Source organism: Dendropsophus ebraccatus, chromosome 2 (genome assembly GCF_027789765.1).
Source record: "Dendropsophus ebraccatus isolate aDenEbr1 chromosome 2, aDenEbr1.pat, whole genome shotgun sequence".
Lineage (NCBI taxonomy): Eukaryota > Metazoa > Chordata > Amphibia > Anura > Hylidae > Dendropsophus > Dendropsophus ebraccatus.
This window is the reverse complement of record NC_091455.1, coordinates 40,051,585-40,078,106: the sequence shown is the minus strand read 5'-3', so window position 1 is coordinate 40,078,106 and position 26,522 is coordinate 40,051,585. Positions and strand designations below refer to the sequence as shown.

At 42.5% G+C, this 26,522-nt stretch overlaps 1 protein-coding gene across 6 annotated transcripts in view; it reads right to left on the bottom strand.

Moving 5' to 3' along the window:
• Window positions 1-26,522, bottom strand: part of CNGB3 (cyclic nucleotide gated channel subunit beta 3) — a 105,450-nt gene that overhangs the window by 20,794 nt on the left and 58,134 nt on the right. For all 6 annotated transcript variants that reach the window (XM_069957402.1, XM_069957404.1, XM_069957405.1 and 3 more), the window contains exons 11-17: window positions 26,283-26,405; window positions 18,630-18,771; window positions 16,017-16,176; window positions 14,066-14,163; window positions 13,188-13,271; window positions 2,406-2,524; window positions 1,226-1,372 (exon numbers count right to left, since the gene is read on the bottom strand). In XM_069957402.1, the coding sequence (XP_069813503.1) occupies window positions 1,226-1,372; window positions 2,406-2,524; window positions 13,188-13,271; window positions 14,066-14,163; window positions 16,017-16,176; window positions 18,630-18,771; window positions 26,283-26,405 (873 nt within the window). The remainder of the gene's footprint in view (window positions 1-1,225; window positions 1,373-2,405; window positions 2,525-13,187; window positions 13,272-14,065; window positions 14,164-16,016; window positions 16,177-18,629; window positions 18,772-26,282; window positions 26,406-26,522) is intronic.

Below are 26,522 nucleotides of genomic sequence, written 5' to 3'. Positions count from 1 at the left end.
TATTGCCTCATGCGCCATACCGCGTGAAGGCCTTCTGTCACACGAGTCCCTCCTCTAAAACAACACTGTGCCGATCAGCGACTGCCAAGCCTGGCCATTCTGTGCCCCCTTCCCCCTTCTCTGTTGTCATTTGCTTTGCGGGGTCGGCAGTCACTGACTGGCACAGTGTTAAGTTAGTGTAGGGCCAGAAGACCTGCATGCAGTACATGAGGCAATATAGTTTGATCAAATTATATAGCAACATTCTGGCGTGGGTTTTTAAATATAGCCGAGAGGCATTAGTGTCAGCCATGGGTGTGAGGTGCAGCAGCTCCTTTTTCTCTAGGTCTGTATATGAAAAGTTATGTTTGAGCGGAATGCCCCTTTAATGGTTTCCAATAAAGTGTACAATAGCTGCTATTATAGTTTTTATAACCTAACAGCAGTGTTATAATATGCTCTCTATATATTGTAATTATCAGTTAGTGATAATTTGCTTATTCAACTTTTAGCAAAAAAAATTATCCAGAAGTTAGGAGCGACCAGTCACACATAAACGGAGGGTGCAGCCTCCAACAAGGGGTGAGGATCATGGAAATGTGAATTTCAATAAAGTAAATTGAACTATGACTATATGTAGCACTAAACAGCAAGTATGACAAGCCATTGAATGTGTGAAAGACAGAGAAGAGGAGGAGGGGAGGAGGGAGTTATTGTTTACTACTAAAGGGCCCTGACAAAGTAGCATTCTTGAAAGGATGTCTAGATAGACCATACAGCAACTGGGCCCTGATATTGTTATCATCGGTCTTGACTTTCTCTAAAAGTTATTTGCTTAAAAGGAACCTGTCATGTCACCCCCGTTCCGACCCCCCCGCTAGAGCACCGGATACTTACCCCATCTTGCCAAGTCCCGCCCCTGGAGCCTGTCCTGGGACGAAGATATCCTTGTCGGAAGCCCTCGTTGCATAGATGAGTCCGACGCCCAAAGAGAATTAATGGAGCCGTCATTCTCTATGGTCGTCGGACTCCTCTCTGCAGCGCGCCGGGCTTCCGACAAGGATATCTCTGTCCCTGGACCGGCTCCAGGAACAGGACTTGGCGGGATGGGGTAAGTATCTGGGGCTCTAGCGGGGGGTCAGGCGCCCTTCACCCTGGCACGGGGGGTGACAGGTTCCCTTTAATATAAATTATTGGTCCAATTTTTTGAAAAATAATTTAAAAAGAAACAATAACTATAACATACTTGGCTTTCTTTGTAAGCAGCTTCTTTGAGTCTGGATAGTGAACCAAGATCTCACTGAGACTCTTCTTATCTAAAATAAAAAGATTTGCAAATCCATGGGCCACCACATTAGCAGTTCTGCGGTTTCCTCCACCAACGGCTAGGAGACTGTAAGAAATAACAGGACTTTGAGTCATGGAAAGCAAGAGAGGTGAGAGTACAAGGCTGGCATTCATGCTCATGTATATCCATGTGCTTCAATAATATTTAATTTACAAATTAGAAAAATAATCTACTTAGAGATCCTTATGGTCCAGTCATAAGTTCAAAAGTTATCAAAAGTTCCCAACAATCGGCCTTCAACTCTGCGTTCAGCACCCCGGACAGCTGTAGACCCCAGATCCATTTGTTATGAACGCTTTGATATGTGATTGCAACAATCGATATACTACATGAAAAAAAGGTGCCCTTCATCCAGTATGGCGGCTTTCAAGTTGGCGGCCATGTTCTGGACAGATCCTAAAATATAGGCTCCCCCACCCATTACTTACTGGGATAGTCAGATATGTAATTTTCCCTTTCATTTCTGAAAGAAAAGGGTGTCTTGAGACTTTTGATCCACCCTGTCGATCTTGGATATGACATTTATTAGTAGATATCTGCTCTACAATTTTTAGTTCTCATAGAGTTGGTGGACAGAGTCTAAAGTCCATGGTATTTGCACACACAGATGAGGAGATCCTGAACTTCTGTGTCACTGTACACAGCCTAAAAAGCAGCATCAGCATGAAAGGCATGTACTGAGCTGTACTGAACATTGGACTCAGGGCACTTGAAGCTACAAAATTATATAAAATTCAAACTTTTGATCCGCTCCGGCCAGCCTGCCCCCTCTAATGTATATTCACCTGGTGCTCTGCAGTGATGAGTGCCGGAGTCATGTCACTGCAAAGCATTGCCACAGTATTCATTAGGAGGGAAGGCCTGTCGCGATGGATTGGAGCACTGAGGGCAGTAGCCCCGCCCCCAGTGCACCAAACCACCTAATTAGCATATGGTTTAAACTACAAAGTTCTGGAAAACAGTGCTAAGGGTGAAGATAATAAAAATAACTTCATCAGCAGCACCCCATGCTCTATAGGGAAATATCAGCAGGTCAGATGCTTCTAAACTGCCACTTGGAAGACAACAAGAAATTCACCTGATTTCTCCAAACACAGCTCCAGCCTTCAGTGTAACCAGGATTTTCTTATCGTCTGGCCCACCGAGAACCTGTACAGATCCCTGCTTGATGATGTACATCTCTCTTCCTATCTCCCCCTGTATTTGGAAATGAGTAAATGTCATTCTGCTTCTTTATAAATTGCAGGACAGAATATATGAGTTGTATAGACCAGAATAAAACAACATCTAATCTTAAAGAGGTAATATGGTTTGTAAAAATATATGGTATTCTTTATGTAATGGAAAGTTCTACAATGTTAGAATCTATTCACTGATTTTCAGGATCTCTGCTGGCTGTCATTTATGTTTTCCTTCAGTGGATATATATCTGTTTTGGTTCTATGAAGGATGGTTTAGTGTTGTTATCTGGAGCTGAGTACCTGAGTGTCCATTGGGAATAAGTGACCAATATGTTTGAAACTAATATCCGAAAACTCAGCATATGTAACTCACTAAGATATATGTAACTCACTAAGATAGTATTATGACTAACTTATTGGTTTTAGTGTGTTTTGGCTTAATTTAACCATGACAGGAAGTCGGAAATGAAAAAACTACACAATATGGTATTGTCTCTATCTCTCTAGCTCCTCCCTCTCATCTAAGACAACAAACTAACTTCTTCGGTCTCAGTAGGTGTGGCTGGATCTTGTCTCTGAGCTATAGTCCTACCCCTGAAGGATGTCATCACCTATGACTATACCATACAGCCCTAATCACCATCTTTCTGTCATACACACACACACACACACACACACACATTTATCTTTATTGGGACATTGAGTGAGAATGAGGAATGTTTACACCATGCTGCCATGTGCTGAGCAATGCCACAGTCAGAAGAGTAGACAGGAAATGATACAGTGGCTTTTGCATTTGTTTTTCGGCATAAAGAGCCGATTTGCAAATATTTTATTCGCAAAATTGCCTGCTTTGCGAATATAATATTTGCAAACCGGCTCTTTACACCGGGTACGCCAGGGGGCCAGGAGGGGGTGTGGTTGGGGCGGAACGGGGGGCGTGGACTCATAGTCCACATGACTCACTATTTTTTTCTCTAAAATATACGCCAAAAATCTACTCCAGTCCTTAGCTGGCGTAGGTTTTCGGCAACTTCTTTAACCAGGAAGTAGTGAAAGGACATGGTAAGGAAGAGGATTACAGACACAAAAAACAGATTTTGGTGGTTTCAGAACTAGGGCACCTAAGTAATCAGTGCTACATGCTCTTTTACCATTTGCTTTTTCTTTTTTTTGGAAATTGTTTAATGGGAATTCTTTAAAGGGTATGTGTTATGTTCTCTGGAGCACAGCTCACAGCACATACTCGACACCCATCCCCGAGCACACTGACAGGCCGAGATCGGTGACTAGACATGGAAGGGGAGCTGCCAGGATGACTACCTGCCGCTCCTCTCCCTGCAGTGCGCGGGGGGATTCATTTTTATTTTCCTGGGTATAAAGCAGCTGCCGCGGCCGGTACGTGCTGTGGGCTACACAGGAGCTTTATACTGTGCTCCAGGAAACCAAATCAGCCCAATTGGGCAGATTGGTTCCTTTTCAACTCTAAGTGGGCAATCATTACTTAAAGTTTCTAATTACTAAAATGGATTTAGAAATGGGTGGGCCTTTGGAATAACCAACTCTGGTGGGCCCAAAAACCTCAATGTAAACAGGTTCTTTATAGATGGAGGGTGGACATTAGAATCACTTCCAATGGTGAGCCCAAGGTACCCTAACCCAACCCTACTCTGAATATCTCCTACATTCTATAGACTGGAGCATGTCCATACTATGAAATCTGGCGGGCTAGATTGCTGAGCGTATGGGGAATTGCATGATGAATAAAGCTTACATGAAAAAAGACAAGCGGGCAAATACTGCTGGAAAACCAGGAAAGAATGATGATTTAACAAGGGAGCTATGCGAAAGGCAAGTAATCAGTCAGGTCAAGAATGTCATCACTTCTTCTGTGTGAGACCTCTAGATGTCAGATAATCATTTCATACTCTTTCATTTCTCAAATAATGATGGAATTGCAGCCTTGGCCTTGAGTTGGTAAATTGTGTTTACTTATTGTTAGATAATATATACTGTTAGAATTCCAGAGTGGTTTCCCTCTGTATGGCTGAATCATAGCCGCCGTGCCTCTTAAATGATTATATCTTGTGTCTTAAATGAAGACATTTGCAGTTGGTATTCACCACGTCGTGAAGGTTACATCTTTCATTTATTATATACACTTTACAAAGCTGTCAAAGCAGAAAACAGATGTCCACATAAAAGCTTTCATTATACCCAGTTTCCTGGATTTCGCTCAGAAGTCGTTTTTAATATCTGGTGTGAGGCGTATCTGTCGATTTCAAGCAGCGGAAGCGGTCGTCCTGGGAGCCGAGCAAATATTTGTAAGAATGGCGCCAATCAATTGTGTAGCAACAAGTGTCATCCTGAAGGAATGACTGGCAGCACTGCCGCTGTCCGCGTCAGATCGGATGTAGAGAGGTAATTTTTTTTCTATGAGCAGGAACAGGAAAGTTAAAAAGAGCCTGTTAGCAGAATCATGGCACTGTTACTGATAGGCTCCTTTATAACAATGGACTATAGCGCCCATTGATTGATAGACCACTCCTTTCTGTGTACCTAGCCAAGAGATAATATCCCAAAAATACACAATTAGGAAGAGTTACTACCTATGTTAGGAAACATTAAAGAAGTTGCCCAGCGAAAAAAAAATTCTTTCAAATCAACTGGTGTCAGAAAGTTATAAAGATTTTTGATTTACTTCTATTTAAAAATCTCAAGTCTTCCCGTACTTATCAGCTGCTTTATGTCCTACAGGAAGTGGCGTTTTATATACATTCAGAAACATTGCTCTCTGCTGCCACATCTTTCCCAGGAAGGAACTGTCCAGAGCAGTAGCAAACCCCCATAGAAAACCTCTCCTGCTCTGGACAATGTCTGACTCGGCCAGAGATGTCAGCAGAGAGCACTGTTTCTGAATGTAAATAAACAACACTTCCTGCAGGATATATAGCAGCATGACTTAAGAGCTGTTTTTGTATGGTGGTCATTTCTGGTAAATTAAATTATTTACAAATAAATATATATAAATATATATATATATATATATATATATATATATATCACACAGACTATACACCCCATACATGAAGCAGTGAGGGATAGGCTGGCGATAGGCAGCTCTGACCCTGGCTTATCCAGGGTTGAGAAGTGAAAGTCCATTTAGTCCAACCCCTATCTCCACCAACATCATCTGTTAATGGAGAAGAATCAGGAGGCCCCTATAAACTTTATACTGTTGGCTGAACTCACCATCAGTGGGGGGGGGGGGGGGGGGCTCAGCCGACTTTAGTATATAGTGCAGGGCCGGATTAAGGTTCGTGGAGACCCTGGGCAACAATTTTGTTGGGGGCCCCCCCATTTTCTTCCCCCACAAATAAACCATACAGCAATCTATATAGGTGGCTGATTGCTGTAGGGGACTTAGTACCTACCCCTCCTCACTCCTGGCTGTATGGCTCAGCATCCTCCTCTGTTCTGCATATGATGGTCCCTAGAGGCTGCAGTGCAGAGGAAGATGCCAGGTCCTAGAGACAGGATGGGGGAGGGGTGAGCATCGTGGTGTGTTCCCACTTACTTCAATGCGAGAACACAGCACTTTAGAACTTTCTGTGCGCTCTTGCCCACTGTGTCAGCCACCACAGCTAGGACTTGCAAGTCTAAGTCCTATCTTCAGTTCCCAACCATATAAACTACCGGAAGCAGTAAGGAGCACCCAGAAAGTACTTAAAGGCTGTGTATAATCTATAGCAGATATGGTACATGTGAATATACCCTAAGGATCATGGCATATATAGCTGCACAAAGGCTACATGTCATATGCTGCACACAGGCTATATATACACCATACACTGTACACAGGCTGTATATCATACACTGCACACAGGCTATATGTCATATGCTGCACACAGGCTATATATACCTTATGCTGCACACAGGCTATATATAATAGGCTGCACACAGGCTATATATAATAGGCTTCACTCAGGCTATATATCATACACTGCACACAGGCTATTTGTCATATGCTGCACACAGGCTATATGTCATATGCTGCACACAGGCTATATGTCATATGCTGCACACAGGCTATATGTCATATGCTGCACACAGGCTATATGTCATATGCTGCACACAGGCTATATATCATACACTGCACACAGGTTACATGTTATATACTGCACACAGGCTATATACCATACACTGCACACAGGCTATATACCATACACTGAACACAGGTTACATGTCATATACTGCACACAGGCTATATACCATACACTGCACACAGGCTATATACCATACACTGCACACAGGCTATATACCATACACTGCACACAGGCTATATATCATAGGCTGCACATAGGCTATATATTATAGGCTGCACACAGGCTGTATACCATACACTGCACACAGGCTATGTATCATACACTGCACACAGACTATATACCATACACTGCACACAGGCTATATATCATACACTGCATACAGGCAATATATCATAGGCTGCACACAGGCTATATATCATAGGCTGCACACAGGCAAAATATCATAGGCTGCACACAGGCTATATACCATACACTTCACACAGGCTATGTATCATAGGCTGCACACAGGCTATATATCATACACTGCACACAGGCTACATGTCATATGCTGCACACAGGCTATATATATATATATATATATATATATATACCTCTGCTCTGATATATGCCCCTATAGTATATACCCCTGCTCTGATATATGCCCCCATAGTATATGCCCTCGGCTCTGATATATGCCCCCATAGTATATGCCCCCTGCTCTGATATATGCCCCTATAGTATATAACCCTGCTCTGATATATGCCCTATAGTATATATCCCTGCTCTGATATATGCCTCTATAGTATATACCCCTGCTTTGTTGTGCCAATACAAAACAAAACCTCATACTCACCTGATCTGGGCAGATGACAGGTCTTCTCTCTTCTGGCTCTTCTCTGTTCCTTCAGCCTGTCAGCCACTGTGACAGATGCTCCAGCATGCTCCATGATGTCACATCCCTGCTGGAGAGATCAAGTTTCCTTGCTAAGGTCCCATGCAGTCCTCTCCTCAGTGAGGGGGAGGGGCAAGGGGGAGTGAGGACCTCGGCAGGAAACAGGCACCCCGAAGCTTGACAGGAAGAATCCATTCAAAGACCCATCAGGGGGGAGTCTGAGCCTGCCGGGAGGGAGATGCTTACACAGGATTAACCCTACACCTCCCTCCCTCCCTGGACAGCATGCAGTGTGGCCAGTGCTGTGTCCAGGTACGGTTTCCACATGCTTTTTGCGTGTGGGACTGGCTCCCAGACACCACTTCCGGGTTTGGGCTGGTGGGGGCCCCCTAGTGGTGGAGGCCTCTGGGCACATGCCCCTTGTGCCCTCCCTTTAATCCGGCCCTGATATAGTGTATTGTTACCTTAAAGGGGTTGTCAAGCGAAAAAAAAATCTTTCAAATCAACTAGTGTCAGAAAGTAATGTAGATTTGTAATTTACTTCTATTTAAAAATGTTACGTCTTCCCATACTTATCAGCTGCTATGTTTATCTTGTGCCTGACCACCTGAAAAGGGCAGCCGTCCCTTCTGTAAATGCTAGCTACTGCAATGTTTCCACATTGTTTTACACTTCACTTTAGATTCTCCGAAGCAGCTCATTACTTAGTATAACCCCTTCCTTGCTGTTGCTTTTTCTTTCATTTTTGCTAACACAAGTTAGAAACCCAGAGCATCAGCAATCCCTTCTCACCTAACAAGCCAAGTATAGTAGTGTATTGTGCAAATCATTATATAACATAGCACAGAGGAGTATGGGCTAAGCTGTCATTGGCCAGAGAAGTAAGGGAAAGGAAGCCCTGTGTGTGTACGACAGGAAACAGCCCTACCCTGGTCCTGCCACTAAAATGGAGAGAATGAGAAATAGCTGTGCACTAATAACAGATGTAAAAGAAATAAAGTCATTTGTCACCCCTCTGAAGCGTTAATCTATCAAAACCAGGCAGGTTTTTAAAATTCCATTAATATGACAGACACGCTTTAAAATAAAGGGGTAGTGCTTAGAAAATATTTTTTTTTCAAAATCAACTGGTGCCAGAAAGTTGTACAGATTTGTACAAGTCACATCTTCCAGTACTTATAATCTGCTGTATGTCCTGCAGGAAGTGGTGTATTCTTTCCAGTGTGAAACATTGCTCTCTGCTGCCACCTCTGTCCATGCCAAGAACTGAGCAGAGCAGCAGCAAATCCCCATAGAAAATCTTTACTACTCAAGACAATTCCTGACAAGGACAGAGGTGGCGGCAGAGAGCACATAGGAAATAATACACCACTTCCTGCATGGCATACATAAGCTGATAAGTACTGAAAAACATAAGATTTTTTTTAAATAGAAATGTTTAAAGAGATTCTGTCAACAGGTTTATGCTGTCCCATATAAGTGTAGCATAAACTAGTGACAGAGAAGCTGAACAGAATGATGTATCACTTACATAGTTCTGTGCAGCTGATCCAGATACATCCTCCTGAATAACATGGACAATAAGTAATCCTCTCCATTATGTGCATGAGCCCAGTTGTCCTGGATATTCATGAGAAGCAGAAAAGTCCGTCCTCCAGCTGCTGATTGGCAGTTATCTATCCATGCTATGTATAGGCAGTCAACTGTCAATCAGCAGCTGGAGGGCGGGGGGAGGGGTGTGGCAAGAATCCTATTCTCCTGCAAATTAGGAGAACGGCTGAACAAAATTATGCAAGTAATACACTGATCTGTTCAGAATTTCTGTCACTAGTTTATGTTGCCCTTATTTAAGGCCACATAAACCTAGTGACACTTTTAAACAAACATAGTACATAGTGCCATCCACCCAATACATGAATATATACACACTTTTTTTTTTGTAATGTAAAGAATTATGACTTAAGGAACTGGCACATCCTTATGAAGAATAAAAGCTACAAAGTCCACCGCTTACTAGTATTCCCAGTAAGACAATGGCTGCAGGTAAGCGGCAAACAATATCCCTTATTTTCCTTTGTTATAGAAGTTTATCAGTTTATAGCTTAAGAAAAATGTCCACAGGAAATTCCTAGCGCCCAAGCGGTTTTTCAGAACAAGTACAGGTTCTGGCTCACAGCAGACAAAAGGCTTAACAGATGAGATTAATCTTTAATGAAGTAGCATAAAACATCAGCGCGGCAGCAGCCTGTGAGCGTCCTGAATATTTTACTAAAATCAACATTTTTAAATCATTTAGATGTACAAAACAGAGGAAAAATGGGCGAGATCGGCCATTACGCCAGCACTGACGCCAGTGTGGTGTATAATGAGTACACTGTGAGTGTCACAAGCTGCTCCACACAACACATTTTACTTCCTAATCCAAGGACTCCAGTTTTACAGAGTTTTAGTAGCAGCTTTTAATGTGTATGTTTCATCCAATGGAGTTCTCTAGTGTGATGGAAATAAAGTTTAGTTATGCAGCTTTATCTAATATACCCTTCTCCATGAAATGAACACTTAAAGGGAACCCTGCACCATAAAAATGCTACCTAAGCTATCGCCATGATGTTATAGAGCAGAAGGAGCTGAGCAGATTGATATATATCTTTATGGGAAAAGATTCTGTATAACTTGTAATGTATTCACTGAAATCTCTGATGTTTCCAGGCTGAAGAGTCCAGTCCATTGAGTGACACCGCCCACTGGACTCCATAACACAGAATGATCAGGGATTTCTATCAAGATGTAACAAGTTAGGGTCCTATTACAAGGAGCGATTTTTGACGATTAACAACTAACGATAAACGATCGCAAACGAGATTGTTTATCGTTAACCTGAAATCGTTCACCACATTACACAGAACGATGGTCATTAGATATGATCGTTACTACGATCGTTATTGTGATAGTTTCTATGATCAATTACTCCTTCTGATCCCAGCAAAACAATGAACAATGTGCAATTACACTGAACGATAAGTGAAAAAATGCGGACGAATGTGGAACGATTAACAATAATTTTAGGTTCAGCTCTAAATCAACGATCAACGACATACGAACGATTTTTCGATCGTTGCCTGCAATTACACAGAACGATTATCCTTTAAATTTTAACAATATAACGATTTTTCACACGATAATCATCCCGTGTAATAGGGCCCTTACACTGATCTTTTCCTACAAAGATATATATCACAACCTGCTCAGTTCTTCCTGCTCTATAACATGATGGTGATAGATTAGATAGCATTATTTTGGTGACAGGTTCCCTTTAAACAACACTTGGGATTTAGATGAACAATCGATTCAAGTTGATATAAATTGTGTAATTTGTTAAGAACAAAAAGATGTATTAATGGTCAATGGAAACCAAATTGTCAACCGATTAAGGGCTGGATTCCAAATTACACACTGAAAATCAAAGTAACAAAAAAATTAAAGGGATACTTCAGAGAAATGTTTTTAAATCAAATAGAGTCAACTGGAAAGTCATACAAATTTGTAAATAAATTCTATAAAATCTCAAGCCCTCCACTTCTTATCAACTGTTGTATGTTCTGCAGGAAGTGTATTATTTTCAGTCTAACACAGTGCTCTTTGCTGCCACCTCTGTCCATGTCAGGAACTGTCCAGAGCAGCAGCAAATCCCCATAGAAAACTTCCTCTGCTCTTGACAGTTGCTGACATGGACAGAGGTGGCAGCAGAGAGCAGTGTGTCAGACTGGAAAGAATACATCACTTCCTGCAGGACATATAGCAGCTGATAAGTACTGAAAGACTTAATATTTAAAAATACAAGTAATTTATAAATGTATATAACTTCCTGACATCAGTTGTCTTGAAATAATTTTCTTTCTCTGGAATACCTGGTAGGTTTTCATTCACCTACAGAAAACAGATCTCTTGCAAATGGTGGGGCAGAAAAAAACATACAAAAGAGCTGTATAATTCTTCTCTTTACAATGATTGATGAAGTTGTATTTACTGGACAAGAATTTCACCAACATATCACCTTGTCACAAGACATGACTGTCAAGATGGGATCATGCAAAAGCCTTTCGAGGACGCCAAGTTGTCATATTTCAGAAGCCTCACGGTAAGGTTGCATTTTCACATAGCCCTGAGTGTATTCACTGTTGTATATTACCAGTAATTTACTGACCATTGGTAAAAAGGAGGCATACAGTCTAGGTACTACTAGTCACAGTAGGTACAGTGTAGGTACTACTAGTCACAGTAGGTACAGTGTAGTACTGCTAGTCACAGTAGGTACAGTCTAGGTACTGCTAGTCACAGTAGGTACAGTGTAGGTACTACTAGTCACAGTAGGTACAGTCTAGGTACTGCTAGTCACAGTAGGTACAGTCTAGGTACTGCTAGTCACAGTAGGTACAGTGTAGGTACTACTAGTCACAGTAGGTACAGTCTAGGTACTGCTAGTCACAGTAGGTACAGTGTAGGTACTACTAGTCACAGTAGGTACAGTGTAGGTACTACTAGTCACAGTAGGTACAGTGTAGGTACTGCTAGTCACAGTAGGTACAGTCTAGGTACTGCTAGTCACAGTAGGTACAGTGCAGATACTGGTAGTCACAGTAGGTACAGTGTAGGTACTGCTAGTCACAGTAGGTACAGTCTAGGTACTGCTAGTCACAGTAGGTACAGTGTAGGTACTGCTAGTCACAGTATGTACAGTGTAGGTACTACTAGTCACAGCAGGTACAGTGTAGGTACTACTAATCACAGTAGGTACAGTGCAGGTACTGCTAGTCACAGAAGTACAGTGTAGGTACTGCCAGTCACAGTAGGTACATTGTAGGTACTGCCAGTCACAGTAGGTACAGTGTAGGTACTGCTAGTCACAGTAGGTAGAGTGTAGGTACTGCTAGTCACAGTAGGTACAGTGTAGGTACTGCCAGTCACAGTAGGTACAGTAAAGGTACTGCCAGTCACAGTAGGTACAGTCTAGGTACTACTAGTCACAGTAGGTACAGTGCAGGTACTGCTAGTCACAGTAGGTAGAGTGTAGGTACTGCTAGTCACATTAGGTACAGTGAAGGTACTGCTAGTCACAGTAGGTACAGTGAAGGTACTGCTAGTCACAGTAGGTACAGTGTAGGTACTGCTAGTCACAGTAGGTACAGTGTAGGTACTGCCAGTCACAGTAGGTACAGTGAAGGTACTGCCAGTCACAGTAGGTACAATCTAGGTACTGCTAGTCACAGTAGGTACAGTGTAGGTAGCGCTAGTCACAGTAGGTACAGTCTAGGTACTGCTAGTCACAGTAGGTACAGTGTAGGTACTGCTAGTCACAGTATGTACAGTGAAGGTACTGCCAGTCACAGTAGGTAGAGTGTAGGTACTGCTAGTCACAGTAGGTACAGTGTAGGTACTGCTAGTCACAGTAGGTAGAGTGTAGGTACTGCTAGTCACAGTAGGTAAATTGTAGGTACTGCCAGTCACATTAGGTACAGTGTAGGTACTGCCAGTCACATTAGGTACAGTGCAGGTACTGCCAGTCACAGTAGGTACAGTGCAGGTACTGCCAGTCACAGTAGGTACAGTGCAGGTACTGCCAGTCACAGTAGGTACAGTGTAGGTACTACTAGTCAATAGGCAATACAGATACTTTCCTCTAGTTAGCAGTACAATTGGGTTACCTTTTTGCAGACAAAATCTCCTGGTAAATAAACAATGGATTTCAGCTTCAACAGCAAGTCTTGAATCATCTGGTTATCACAACCCTGGTAAAAAAGGGATTTTTAGATAACAAAATAACAAAATGTTGAGACACTGACTTACTGACTATATCCTATATCTTGGATAGGTTATAATTCAGAATGAGTGACTCAACTCAAAACGTTTACAGAATGGTCACATGATCACAGGGAAACGGACAGTGCTAGATGGTGGGTGAGTATATACATTAAGCAGTTGGGGGGATGAGTTGCTCGTGATACAACAAGTTACTGGCTGCTCAATACCTACAGGAGCAGAGACTTCTATCTTTGACAGGTGTCCCTGCTCTAGAATGTACTTTTTATATGCTGTATGCCAGTCTATTCTATTTCCAGAAGCCTCTCTATAGTAGCCCTACTGTACAACCTGATTGTCTACCTCCATGCAGCAGGATGACACTGTCTTCCTAGTCTTAGGACGTACAGATCATCAGATGCAAAGTGGAAATTAGGCAGTTGCGTACACATTTCATTTGCATTCATTTGCCTAAAGATTGCGTACATTTTGGTGTAGAGTTACAGGCATGGGTACAGAGTATCAGACGCAAAGCTTAAAATTACGCAGTGGCGTACGTTCACAAGTTTGAATATGTTCGAAAATGATTGTATAACCATTCCGATCATCGAACAAATTGTGTGTGATCGGCAGACAAGAACAATTAGCGTCATGTTTGTATAGACATATGAACATTTAGGAACAATGGGCCCAATGTAGCATCACGGTCACCACTTGCTCTATGGTTAAAGCTGCTCTGAATAATGTATAATATAGAATGTAGAAAGGAACCTGAGTGACTTACCTTAAATAACTCCACATTGCTGACAATTGCTAAATTTACATCCATCGCAATAGCCAGTTGCATTTTTGTTGGCATTTCCTCCAGGAGCTCAGATTCATCTGTAAAGGAATATAGTAAAAATATAATCTGTACAGTAAGAACCAATAGGTCTTCAACCACTTCCTGCAGCAATTTTTAGGGATGCCTTTCTTAAATTTGTTTTTATCCCTTTTGTTCCCAACTTCCTAGAAATATATATGTGTGGATTTAAATTACAAAAAAAAAGCAAAAGCAAAACAAAAACAAAAACAGCAAGAAAACAAAATGGGAGCGTGAAGCAAGGTAAGCTCCAGTGCGGGACAGGAGAGAGACCACTGGGATGATGTGACATGTGAATCCTCCCTGCATTGGAGCTGTCATCATCCGGTAAGGGAATATAGGGGGCAGCGCTGAGCCAGACACATCATGTGGGACACTGGTGAGCGGAGACCGGGTTCCTCTGCCCCCTCACCTCCCCGGGGAACGCAGTCACCAGCATCAGCAGAGAGCCCTTGAAGAGAAGCACCATGTGGAGCCAGGCGACAAGTGCTGCACTGCTGCAGCAGGATGCGAAGGACACTTGGGTGCTCAGCGTCCGCTCTCCGCTCTCTATCAGCCCCTGCACTGCATTCCCCACAGTGGTTCTGCCTGGATTTCTCCTTTAACTTTATTTTTAGGTGTTGCAATGATTACAGAGATACTAGATTTAGTTATATTTTACTACTTTAAAAAACTAAATTTTTGGGGTTGTTCTGTATTGCTAAATTCTGACACTAAGTGTTTTTTGTTTTTGCGCCTGCGCCACCTCCTGACCCCCCCCCCCGAACCGATGCAATGAAGTAGAGCCGTCCTCGCCCCGTGTTCCTGGCGCTTATGGCCTTCCCCGCCTCTCCTGCCAGTCATTCCCCCCCCCCCCCCTCCACATACCATGGTGCCTCCACTCCAGGATCCAGGAATCAGCTACGCAGGTGCAGTGACGCGACCGGCTTTCTCCCACTATCCTGGTGCGTCATTGCGTCTGCGCGGGATCGTCACGCACGGACAATCCCGCGCAGGTGCAGTGACGCACCAGGATAGTGAAAGCCGGTCGAGGAGAGAGCTCACCCATCCTGAAATGCCACTGTGTAAATGCCTTGCCCACAAGGAGGGTGAGAGTGGTAGTATAGGGATAGCTGGAGGTAGTAGTACAACCAGTAAAGTCTCTGTTATGGTAGCTTTGTGGTCTGACTTAAAGGATTACTCTGGAGAGAAATTTTTTTTTCAAATCAACTGGTGTCAGAAAGTTATAGAAATTTGTAAGTTACTTATCAGCTGCTGTATGTCCTGCAGGAAGTGATGTATTCTTTCCAGCCTGACACGGTGCTCTCTGCTGCCACCTCTGTCCATGAGAGGAACTGTCCAGAGCAGTAGCAAATCCCTATAGAAAACCTTTCCTGCTCTGGACAGTTCCTGACATGAACAGAGGTGGCAGCAGAGAGCACTGCGTCAAACAGGAAAGAATAAAGCACTTCCTGCAGAACATACAGCAGCTGATAAGTACGGAAGACTTGAGATTTTTTAATAGAAGTAATATTTAAATCTGTATAACTTTCTGACACCAGTTGATTTCAAAACTATTTAAAGGGGTTATCCAGAGCTACAAATACATGGCCGCTTTCCCCCTTCTGTTGTCTCCAGTTTGGGTGGGGTTTTGAAACTCAGTTCCATTGAAGTAAATGGAGCTTAATTGTAAACTGCACCTGAACTGGAGACAACAGTAGGGGGAAAAGTGGCCATGTTTTTGTAGCGCAGGATAACCCCTTTTAAAAAAAAAACCCCTTTAATAATATATGTCTATGAGTAACATTATGGGTCAATTTCAGGATAAATCTCCAAGTTAAGTGAGACTTTTAGTGACCCTAGGAATCGTTTTAGTAAGTAGATATAGTCATACCTAACATTCCTTGTGAATCCCATGTATACTCAAACCACGTCCGGACCCGGTTCTGAACTTGTCTGGGGATTTTGTTCGTGTTCATATATGAGACGGCTTTGTCCACGCTGGCGCGGTAATAGCTTTGTCCTGCAGTTGCAGCTCCAATCACATCACGCATCTAGGAAAGACATTGATAGTTAACATTTTTATGGGATCTATGGTTTCTTAAAGAGGATGTACCACCAGGTACATCCTCTTTAACCTGACACAGGGATAGAACGGCGCCGTCACGGGGAAGCCGTTGCCGCGGTCTGTTTTTCGAAGCGTGCCCCGGCTCCTGTGTACGGCGCCGTTCTATGCACGGTTACCGGACGGTGCTCAAGCACTGGAGGTAGGCCGGCCCGCCCCCAGTGGGAGGGAATTTCCCTACCCTCTATGACGCGGCTCCATTGATTCTATTTAATAAAGATAGGTTGACCTCCCCGTGCTCTTCTTTCCTTGGCAGATAGTCCGTTAAACGCCAGCCTCATTGCAAGTCCACATGGTCAATCAACTTTGTGCCAGGAATAGGGATGGTCCAAACCTGCCGAGGTTCAGGTTCGTACGAACCTGGACTCTCGGCAATGCTTCCCGCTGTCTTAAACCTCCGTGGAGAGGGTGGATACAGCGGGAGGACTGCCTGGAAAACTGGCATACAGCCACAGCCATAGGCTGTATCCCAGTTTTCCAGGCGGTCCTCCCACTTTATCCACCCTCTCCACGGAGGTTTAAGACAGCGGGAATCATTGCTGAGAGTCCGGGTTTGTAGGAACCCGAACCTCGGCAGGTTTGGACCATCCCTAGCCAGGACATTGTAAATACATAATTTTGTGCTAAAGTTTTAATCTGAACCTCTAATAATAAACTCGTCGCACTTTGTTGTCTAGTACACAACATGATCCTCAGGTCTCTGCTGAAGTGGATGTCTCATTGATTTTTTAAATGGAAATTCGAGTGTCTACATACATCCAGCTACTTTAACAAACTGGCAAAGGCTCATTTGTTCATGGATGAGATTTTTTTCCCTTTAATTAAGCAATATCTCCAAGGACGGACATAAATAATCATTCCACTAGAACAACACTGTAAAGAGGACTCCATTCTGCCTTTCAGAAAATGTCATATAGGTTTGTTAAAGGGCCAAGCAATGGTTGGTGGGAAAAAAAACAAACAAACTGACTCACCGCTGTACTTGTTTTGGATCCAGTGCTGCTGCTGCCACTTTGAGATGCCCGGCAGACATGCCCCAATGACATCTCTGTAAGGAGCATGTGCACATCACCGCTGAGGACAGGACTGTGTACAGGGATATAATTGGGGCACTTCATCTGGGTCATGGCTAATGAAACAGTATATAAAAATATAAAATAATACTTACCTGTCCACGCTTCCGGTGTCCTGCTGCTGCTGAAGCTTCTGAGGCCATCTTTGAAGTGAAAAGCCGTTAAACTAATCATTGGCAATAGTGTTTTCCCCTCTTGATCAGTGATTGGCTCAGCGGCCTATTACTGCAGAGATGTGTCAGTGGTGGCTGCGTTGAGCAGGTAGAAGCCAGGAGGACACCTGGGAGTGTGTAGAGGTAAGTATTTCTTCATTATTTTCTGTATATGCAGCAAGGTCTGCACAGACATTGCTAATTATTTTTATGGAGATTTTTTTTAGCATTTGGGGGCTGCTTTTAGCGATTTTCATGTCTATATTTTGCCAATAGTGGTGAGCTGTTGCATTTTTTTTGTGTTGTGTGTTTGCAATTTCAGCTATAGCAACGTGCTCCAGCCTAGTGTGAAGGGTGTTGTAGGAGAGCTGACCAAATGGGTCTTTTTGCCTGAAACAGTATATAGAATATAATTTAGTAGTACTTACTTGTCCAATCTCCCTGGTGTCCTGCTGAAGCTTCTGAGGCTGTCTTTAAAGTGAAAGGCTGTTCAGCTAGTCATTGGCAATGATGTTTTCCCCTCTTGATCAGGGATTGGCTGAGTGGCAGCTGTGTTGAGCAGGTACAAGCCAGGAGGACACCAGGAAGTGTTGATAGGTAAGTATTACTTTATTATTTTCTGTATATGCAGCAGGGGCTGAATAGACATCGCTAATGAGGCTCATAGGCTCGGTAAGCGAGCACTGATCTAGCAGATTGGCTCTCACAGCTCATGTAATGACCTTAGTGTGGAAATATCTGAAACCCTGACAGCAAGCACAAAGAGAGCAAGAAGTCACAGCTTAAAGCGCACAGAGATCTAGTGGCGACTGTTTTAAAAGAGTTCCCTCACTGTGTGCTATTCCATACAGCAAATAAACATAAATCTCAATGTAAACCCCCTCAGATAGAGGCCAAAATGATACCCTTTTGTCCTCAGTCTGGTAATAGGGGTCCATTAATATCTTTATTGTAAATATGTTTAAGTTAATAATTATATCACCTGTGATTTCGCTTTAGAAACCCCGGAGGACATGACCTATTTTGGTTTCATGAGGAGACGACAGGTGACACTGCTTCAAACTAATGATTCTCTTTGAAGCAATTATTTTCCATGGGTATTGTATTCGCCTGTACCGATACGGTAACCGTGATGCTAGTATTTAGCCATTTGTTACCTGTCCAATTAAACTTGAAAAGACGAAGACCCCGGAAAAATAATTTAACAGCTGGAAAAGGATTTCAAATATTGTTTGCGGTTCGGCAAGGCCACCTATTGTGATTAAAGTCCGTACTGCAAAGTAGTAACATCGCAGGTACCTGCAAATAAATAAAACAACAGTCATTATTAGTTTTTCTGTGTTTGTGTTATTCTGACAGCATATTAAAAGTAAAAGACATACAAACCAAACAGTCATTTAGACATGTACATGTACTCTGTGGGATTCATAAACCCTAGGACATCAGAATAAAGGGAGACCTACAGCGACGGGTGTGTGTAAGGTAATGTTCTAGTGTGCTGCATATCACATGGGGGCTCATGAATCGTCTGATAGGCCCCTGAGTGATGTGATGCAGCTACAGTGAGATCAGATGTGACGGTCGAATGGCCGTTGGGCCCCCCAGGATGCTCGGCTGACCCTGACCAGATGCCCTCTCAAGCTATCTCATTGGCTTCTGTTTCCTGTTTTAGCCCTACTGCATCTGGCAGTAGCTCTCCTCCTCTGTCTGCATGTCCTCTGTCTGATGTTGAACAACAAGTTGCCTAGAAAAACGGTGTTTGAAATTGTTGTGGCTTACTTAAAGGGGTTATACCACAAAATAAATAAAAAATAAAGCTTTGAACTAATACACACCACCATTAGACCCAAGAGTGACTATGTGACCAAGGCACAATTTGCCTCATCTGCCCAGTGCACCAAAATACTATGTTCCAGCCCTGCTTGCATACACTAGTGAACATAATTCTGAGGGATCACAAATAGTTTATACTTCCATCCATTCTAGGCCAATCTTTTTTCTTTATAATAAATGAATACATTATAGAAGGTTGTTGTGGAATCAAAGAATAGTTTATTGCATAGAATAACTCTAAAACCATTGGACCTTTGCTGTGTCAACACTTGGCACGGGATCCACTTGGTTTCTGATGGGCCAATCTGACCTTTCACTACTAGTGTTCATATTCGGCAACGTTCTCCGAACCTGTGCGCTCTGCATCTGACTCCCAGTGGCTCGAGATGTTGGATGCAGCCAACTTTCCCAGCTGCCGGGAGTCAAATGATAAGCAAGTTTAAGGAACATTGCTGAACTTTTGTCAAGTCCGCTCAACACTATTCACTATTGTTTTATCTGTGTTTACACTTGAGCTTCCTCCAGCATCTACAGCATGGTGATCCTACATATGAGGAGATGGTATTAAAGACCTAGGTCTCCAACTTAAAAACGTAAAAGCTTTTTTTTTTTTTACTGCTACTTGCATGGATGCACATTCTTAACAGGGGACGAAGGATAATTCATGTTAATGTGTTTCGTATTGTACAGATCATCATTTACTGAATATGAAGATAATGAATTTTATATCTAAAGTAAAATGCTTCTTTCTACAGTTCTTTTTTACATTCATTTTTTTATCTACATCTACTTTATGGCCAGGATCACAAACAGTGGCCATTGTGTGACACGGCCGTGTTACAGAACGGCCGCTGTCTGAGATATTTACCCCGGCCGCTACTGCTGTATTAGGGTGCACATTAGGGTATGCCAGCACTCCAATTAGCCATAGAAAACAGGGAGCCGTCATTACATAGTGTGTGCAGCCTATTTTGTGCGGGGCCGCACAAAATAGACATGTCAGTTTTTTTGTGCGGCTGCATAGAACACCGGACGCAGTTTATTCAGTGTGTATACACCACGGACATTGTTCTATAGAATATATTGTTAATCCACACTGTTCACAATAAACTGGGGCCATTATCTATTGAAAATATATGTAGGATGTAACTGTTCAAAGTCTCTGCACTCACTGAAAAACCACAATGACTATTCCACTTGAAAAAAATGTAGTAAGAAGGAAGAGAATGGAAGGTCTACACATACACACACACACACACACACACACACACACACATTAAAGGCCCTATTCCACCAACAGATCTGACGACAGATTATCTGCCAAAGATTTGAAGCCAAACCCAGGAACAGACTATAATCAGAGAACAGGTCATAAAGGAAAGACTGGATTTCTCCTCTTTTCATATCCACTCCTGGGTTTGGCTTCAAATCTTTGGCAGATAATCTGTCGTCAGATCTGTTGGTGGAATAGGGCCTTAAATTGCTAAATTATCTCATGCCACATCTTTATTAGGAACAGAAATGCTAAGCCCTTTCATGTATACAATGTCCCAAACCCTCTGCTGCTGTGTCTGTTTGTGTCGTTACAATGGGACTGGTATGGGTTCCCAACAATCTGATGAACCAAGTCCCAGTGGCAATATATTCACTTGAAATTACAGAAAGAGGGTGCCACTATTAGACTATAGATGCTAAGATTTAACTTTTAATGTTTACAGCTTGTGTCTGTTTGTGGGCTTTTGTGTGTGTATACTTATCATTCCTATTTGAAGCACAGAGGATTGCATACAGTATAAAAACATGGACACTTCTCTCCCTGGATAGTTATCAGAATTCTCTGCTAGTTCATTAAAGGATTTATCCAGCGCTACAAAAACATGGCCACTTTCTTCCAGAGACAACACCACTCTTGTCTCCAGTTCAGGTGCGGTTTGCAATTAAAGGAGAAGTCCGGCCAAAATTATTTTTTATATGTTATTACTTATGGAAAGTTATACAATTTTTGTAATGTACATTAATTAATGGAAATGCTCATATACTGCTATTTCCCTTAATTTAGTGTATCAGGAAGTGTTACAATTCTCTCAGAAGCAGTGACGTCACGACGAATGGTGTAATTCCTATAGAGTGTCCAGCAGGTGGTGCTCTATATATAGAAGTCAATGAGTACCATTGACTTCTATATATAGTGCGCCCCTGCTGGACACTCTATTGAATCATTTGATAAGTATGTAATGTTATGTACTGTACTTTGTGATTGAATACATTTATGGAATACTTTGGGGAGCAAGTGTCCTTGCTCCTCCTCTGCTCCCCCTCCTCCTCCCAGCTTCAAACTAACTATTGCGCCGCTGACTCCCACCCGCCCGCTCCTCACACTATCCCGCCGCCAGCCGCCGCTCTCTACTCCTGCATGCCGGCCGCGTCAGCCCTCCCCCACCCCGGCCGGGGACACCAGGAAGAACCGGGAGCGCCATGCTCCTGGCTGGGGTGGGGAAAGGCTGACGGGGCCAGCATGCAGGAGCAGAGAGCGGCGGCTGGCGGCGAGATAGTGTGAGGAGCAGGCGGGTGGGAGTCAGTGGCGCGATAGTTAGTTTGAAGCCGGGAGGAGAAGGGGGGAGAGGAGGAGGAGGGGGCATGAAGAGCGGCCCTTTTGTGAGCGGCGGTGATATGATGGGCATAGATAGCACAGGTACTACTCCCCCATTATCTGCAGATAATGGGGGAGTAGTACTGTGTATATGTGCACAGCACCGAGCAAGGAGGGAGGGGGGAGGTAGATGGCACTCCTCTCCCTCCCTGCTCGGTGCCCTGCAAATGTATTCATTGAATACATTTATGGGATACTTTGGGGAGCAGTAGTAGTATTCCATAAATGTATTCAATCACAAAGTACAGTACATAACATTACATTACATACACATCAAATAATTCAATAGAGTGTCTAGTGGCGCACTATATATTGAAGTCAATGGTACTCATTGACTTCTATATATAGAGCGCCCCCTGCTGGACACGTCGTGACGTCACTGCTTCTGAGAGAATTCCAACACTTCCTGATACACTAAATTAAGGGAAATAGCAGTATATGAGCATTTCCCATAATTAATGTACATTAGAAAAATGTATAACTTTCCATAAGTAATAACATATAAAAAAATAATTTTGGCCGGACGTCTCCTTTAAGCTCCATTCACTTCAATGGAACTGAGCAGCCAAACCCTGCCCAAGCTGGAGACAAGAGATGGGGCTGTCTCTGGAAGAAAGTGGCCATGTTTTCGTAGCGCTGGATAACCCCTTTAAAACACTATAACAGCATGGAGGACTGGAGGACAGACAGGGTGCGGTGCTTCTGAGATGTAAGAGGAAGTTGCAGTACTTCTGTAGCTAAACTCAGGGAAAATAGGGTAATTTATACATGGAGCCTACAGAGCGAGAAATGCTCTGACAAATCCATTCAGTGTGGTCAGAAATACTATTATCACTCAAGTACACCCACATAAGGGCGCGCACCAGTCAATAGACAAAATTATTTCAATGTCATACATGTTATGTAGTTTGTCTCGTTTTATAGTAGGTGGGATGTCACTTTTGCATTGTTTGTACTCTTTGGATAAAATAATTTAGAATATTTATTTGGAATCCTACGTAAAAACTTATAGAACTGGTATTAGGAAAATTTCCATATGTTGTCATATGTTCAGCTAAAGTGGCAAGCTCAATATGCCCTCTTTGGCATTCGAGACTGTTGCATTGTCTGTATACTGCTCCCGTCTAAAGCCACAGTCAGGAATATGGAAATAACCAGAGGTAGGAGCATGCAAAATAACAGCAGCATATGGGAAAAGTGTGCAAAATGGTTGACAAAGCATAACAATCCTATAATAATAGTCAGGAGCTGTTCAGCTATGACAGTACAGAACACAAGCATTTTATTCATAAAGTGGAGCTAAAATAATAATGCTTTGGGTTATAGTATGCCAGGTTACTCTGCAACACATTGATACCCATTCCAGAGCCTCTGGCACTGAATTAAACAAATACTATTATAGACTGGCATGCTAATGTGTAAACAGCCAGAGCAGAATGTAACAGACTGAGCATTAATAATAAGCGAGGCAGAGGCCATATCACAGTGTAAGGAACGCGCAACCTCCTAGGTTCTACCCCATAGTGGAGGCTGGCAAGATGATAGGATTTTTAGGAATAAACTGATCATTTTAAAGTTTTCACTTAAAAAATAAATAAAACATAATATGCATAGCTGGGTTGTTCGTATAAAACTTGAATTGAACCAAAAAAAAATCAATTTCAGCTGTAAAAAAACCTCATCTTACAATAATTTAGAAGGATCAAACGAGGTTGAGAGAAAAAGGTAAAAGGGAATGAAAAAAGAACCTGGCACATTGCAAGTGAAGTCCTATCTGTAGGTAGCATGTTATAGAGCTGGAGAAGCGGAACGTATTGATGGATACACCGATCAGCGAAACCTTCAAACCACTGATAGGTGAAGTTAATAGCATTGACTATCTTGTAGCCATGGTGCCTGTCAAGGGTCGTGGATGCCTGAGGCTCATTTATGCATGTGAGGAGTACGGATTAGTTTCGTCCGCAACCACAGAAGAGACCTCCCCGTGCAGCAAATAAGCCATTGGGGGAGATTTATCAAACATGGTGTAAAGTGAAACTGGCTCAGTTGCCCCTAACAACCAATCAGAGTCCACCTTTCTTTCCTCACAGACTCTTTGGAAAATGAAAGGTGGAATCTGATTGGTTGTTAGGGGCAACTGAGCCAGTTTCACTTTACACCATGTGTGATTAATTTCCCCCATAGTTTTTAATAAGGGTGCACAGACCGTCTCAAATGCGTCTCTAGAGAAATCCAGTGTGCCTGAGTTCTAAAAAAACAAAACAAAAACAAAACCATTGGCTACATTGATGGAGAAATTAAAACGGTATGGCTTTATATAGTAGCTCTCAGAAAGCAGTAATGTAAAAAAGAAAAATTAAAAAACGTTGTACATAAAGCATTGTAAGATTTTCCTTGCAATTGCTTCCTGGTCGCCTTATTCTATCCTACTATAAGTCCTAGGGGTATCTGAGTTTTGAATTCAATGTTAGGACCCAGGAAAGGCAAGTCTACTGTCCAACGAGCATAGTTACAAGTAGTCAGCTGTTATTACCAAAAATCCAGCCATCCATACATTTAACATGGAGAGGTCACTGCAGGGAAAATGTAGCATACATGGTGACCATATAGACATAACTGGGTCCGCTAGGGTGTGAACTGCTCAACTCTGGCTTATGCTCTACTTTGTCATATAAAAAGGGTTGTCTTAAGATGCCTATACACCTTCAATAACAATCATATCTCTCCTGTCCCCCTATACACATAAATGTTTGGCATGTCGGATCGTTCATGAACTCTCTAAGGGGGAAGGGGGCTTATCTCTCCAAGAACAAAAGGGTACGTCAGTAAAAATCCATCAAGCCCAACCGTTATCTCTCAGCAGAGACTGGACGACTGGACCCATCACCAGTGGCGTTTTTGGCAAACTTAAAAGGTTAGGAAAGAATTAAAGGCGTACTCCACTTAAGAAAGATTTAACCAAGCTGTACCACCTCACCTGTAACCACGCCCATCACTGATATTACAGCAATCGCTGAGAACCTGGCCAAGGGGTGGGAAAACAACAGAACAGTGACAACCTCCAGAGCAGTACAGGGGAAAGGAAACACAGTTGTTTTATCTCTTTCTCTATTTCTTTTTCTTTCTAATCTATGTAGAAGGATAGCTGGATAGATAAATAGATAGATATTTTATTTACAGTGTACACCAAAAGCAGATTGAGCCACCGATAGGCAGATACTATAAGAAGAGGCAAATACTTGGCAGTTGGATCTGAAGTGCAATGCATGCTGGGATCTTTAGTTTCCCGACTTGAACATCTTGAATATAGACCTGAGATCGCCGTAATAACCCTCCAAGTATAAAGTGTATGGGGCCTTTATGCTGGTTTTACACGTGACAATTTTTTGGAAACCCGCCATTGCAGTTTTTCAGCCAAAACCAGAAGTGGATGCAAGGTAATGGGTAAAGTGAAGGAAGTACCTATAGCTCTCTTACCTGCTGGATACACTTCTGGCTTTGGCTCAAAAATTGCAGTGGCAGTTTTTTTTTTTTAAAACTTCCATGTGTGAAACCAGCGACTCGACAAGCGACAATATAGACATGTAAAATAATTTTAATGAAGAGATTATAGGACTGTGTATAATGGATTGCTTTCACAGCCCATAGGAAAAAACTCCTACGCCAATTAAAAAATAAAAAGGCTATGGAAAAAAGCAACATAAAATACAAAATAAAGTTCTGGAAACATCTGTCCTTCAGGAAGTAGAAATACAGACATAGCCTGTGGTCATCTTAAAGAATTAAGTTCTATAGAAACAAGTGATCTCAAAGGAGAACGTCGATTAAAAAAAAAGCGCTCTTCATAATGGATACCTTGTAGCCCCTTGGCTGCTGAAGATGAATGGCGGCATGGGAGTCATCGGGAGTAAAAATGTATTTGTTCACTTTAAGATATTTTCAAACTCCATTGCGATCATGGCGGCGTATGTCACTGTGAGTCCCATGATACCTCGGATGCATATATAATATACTCCATCTTGGATCTCTCCATCATTTCTATTGTCTTGGTGTCATTTGTAGAGCAAATGAAATAACAAGCTGTCAGTCCGTCAAATGACAGATAGTTATACGGGTGGCTGCTGCATATGACCTTTTGTGATAACATATTAGCATTAACTGCGCCTTATGACAAACACGTATCAAGCTGCTAAAAATATCCCCTGATCTTGCTCAGTAATAGGGGGGTTAAGTCTGATTTATCGTCTGCAGACGTTTTAACCGTTTCATGCATCGATCCGAACATGGCCAATAAATATCTATAAGTGCAATGATGTATAGAACTCACATGTTGCCGTTTCCATCGTAAACCCATTTGGTGCTACCAATGCCTTCATAGGACGAAGCCCAGTAGTAAATACAGGCGTTCATGTGAAGAATGAACAATAGGTATCCTGTTGTCCTAATGACCCTGTAAAATAACGATATAATATTTAATGGGGGCAATAATAGCAACACGGAGAACCCTCTGTACTGTAGGCAAAGAGTCTTGTATTGTTAACCCCTCCCCAACCAAGCCCTTGCTTTT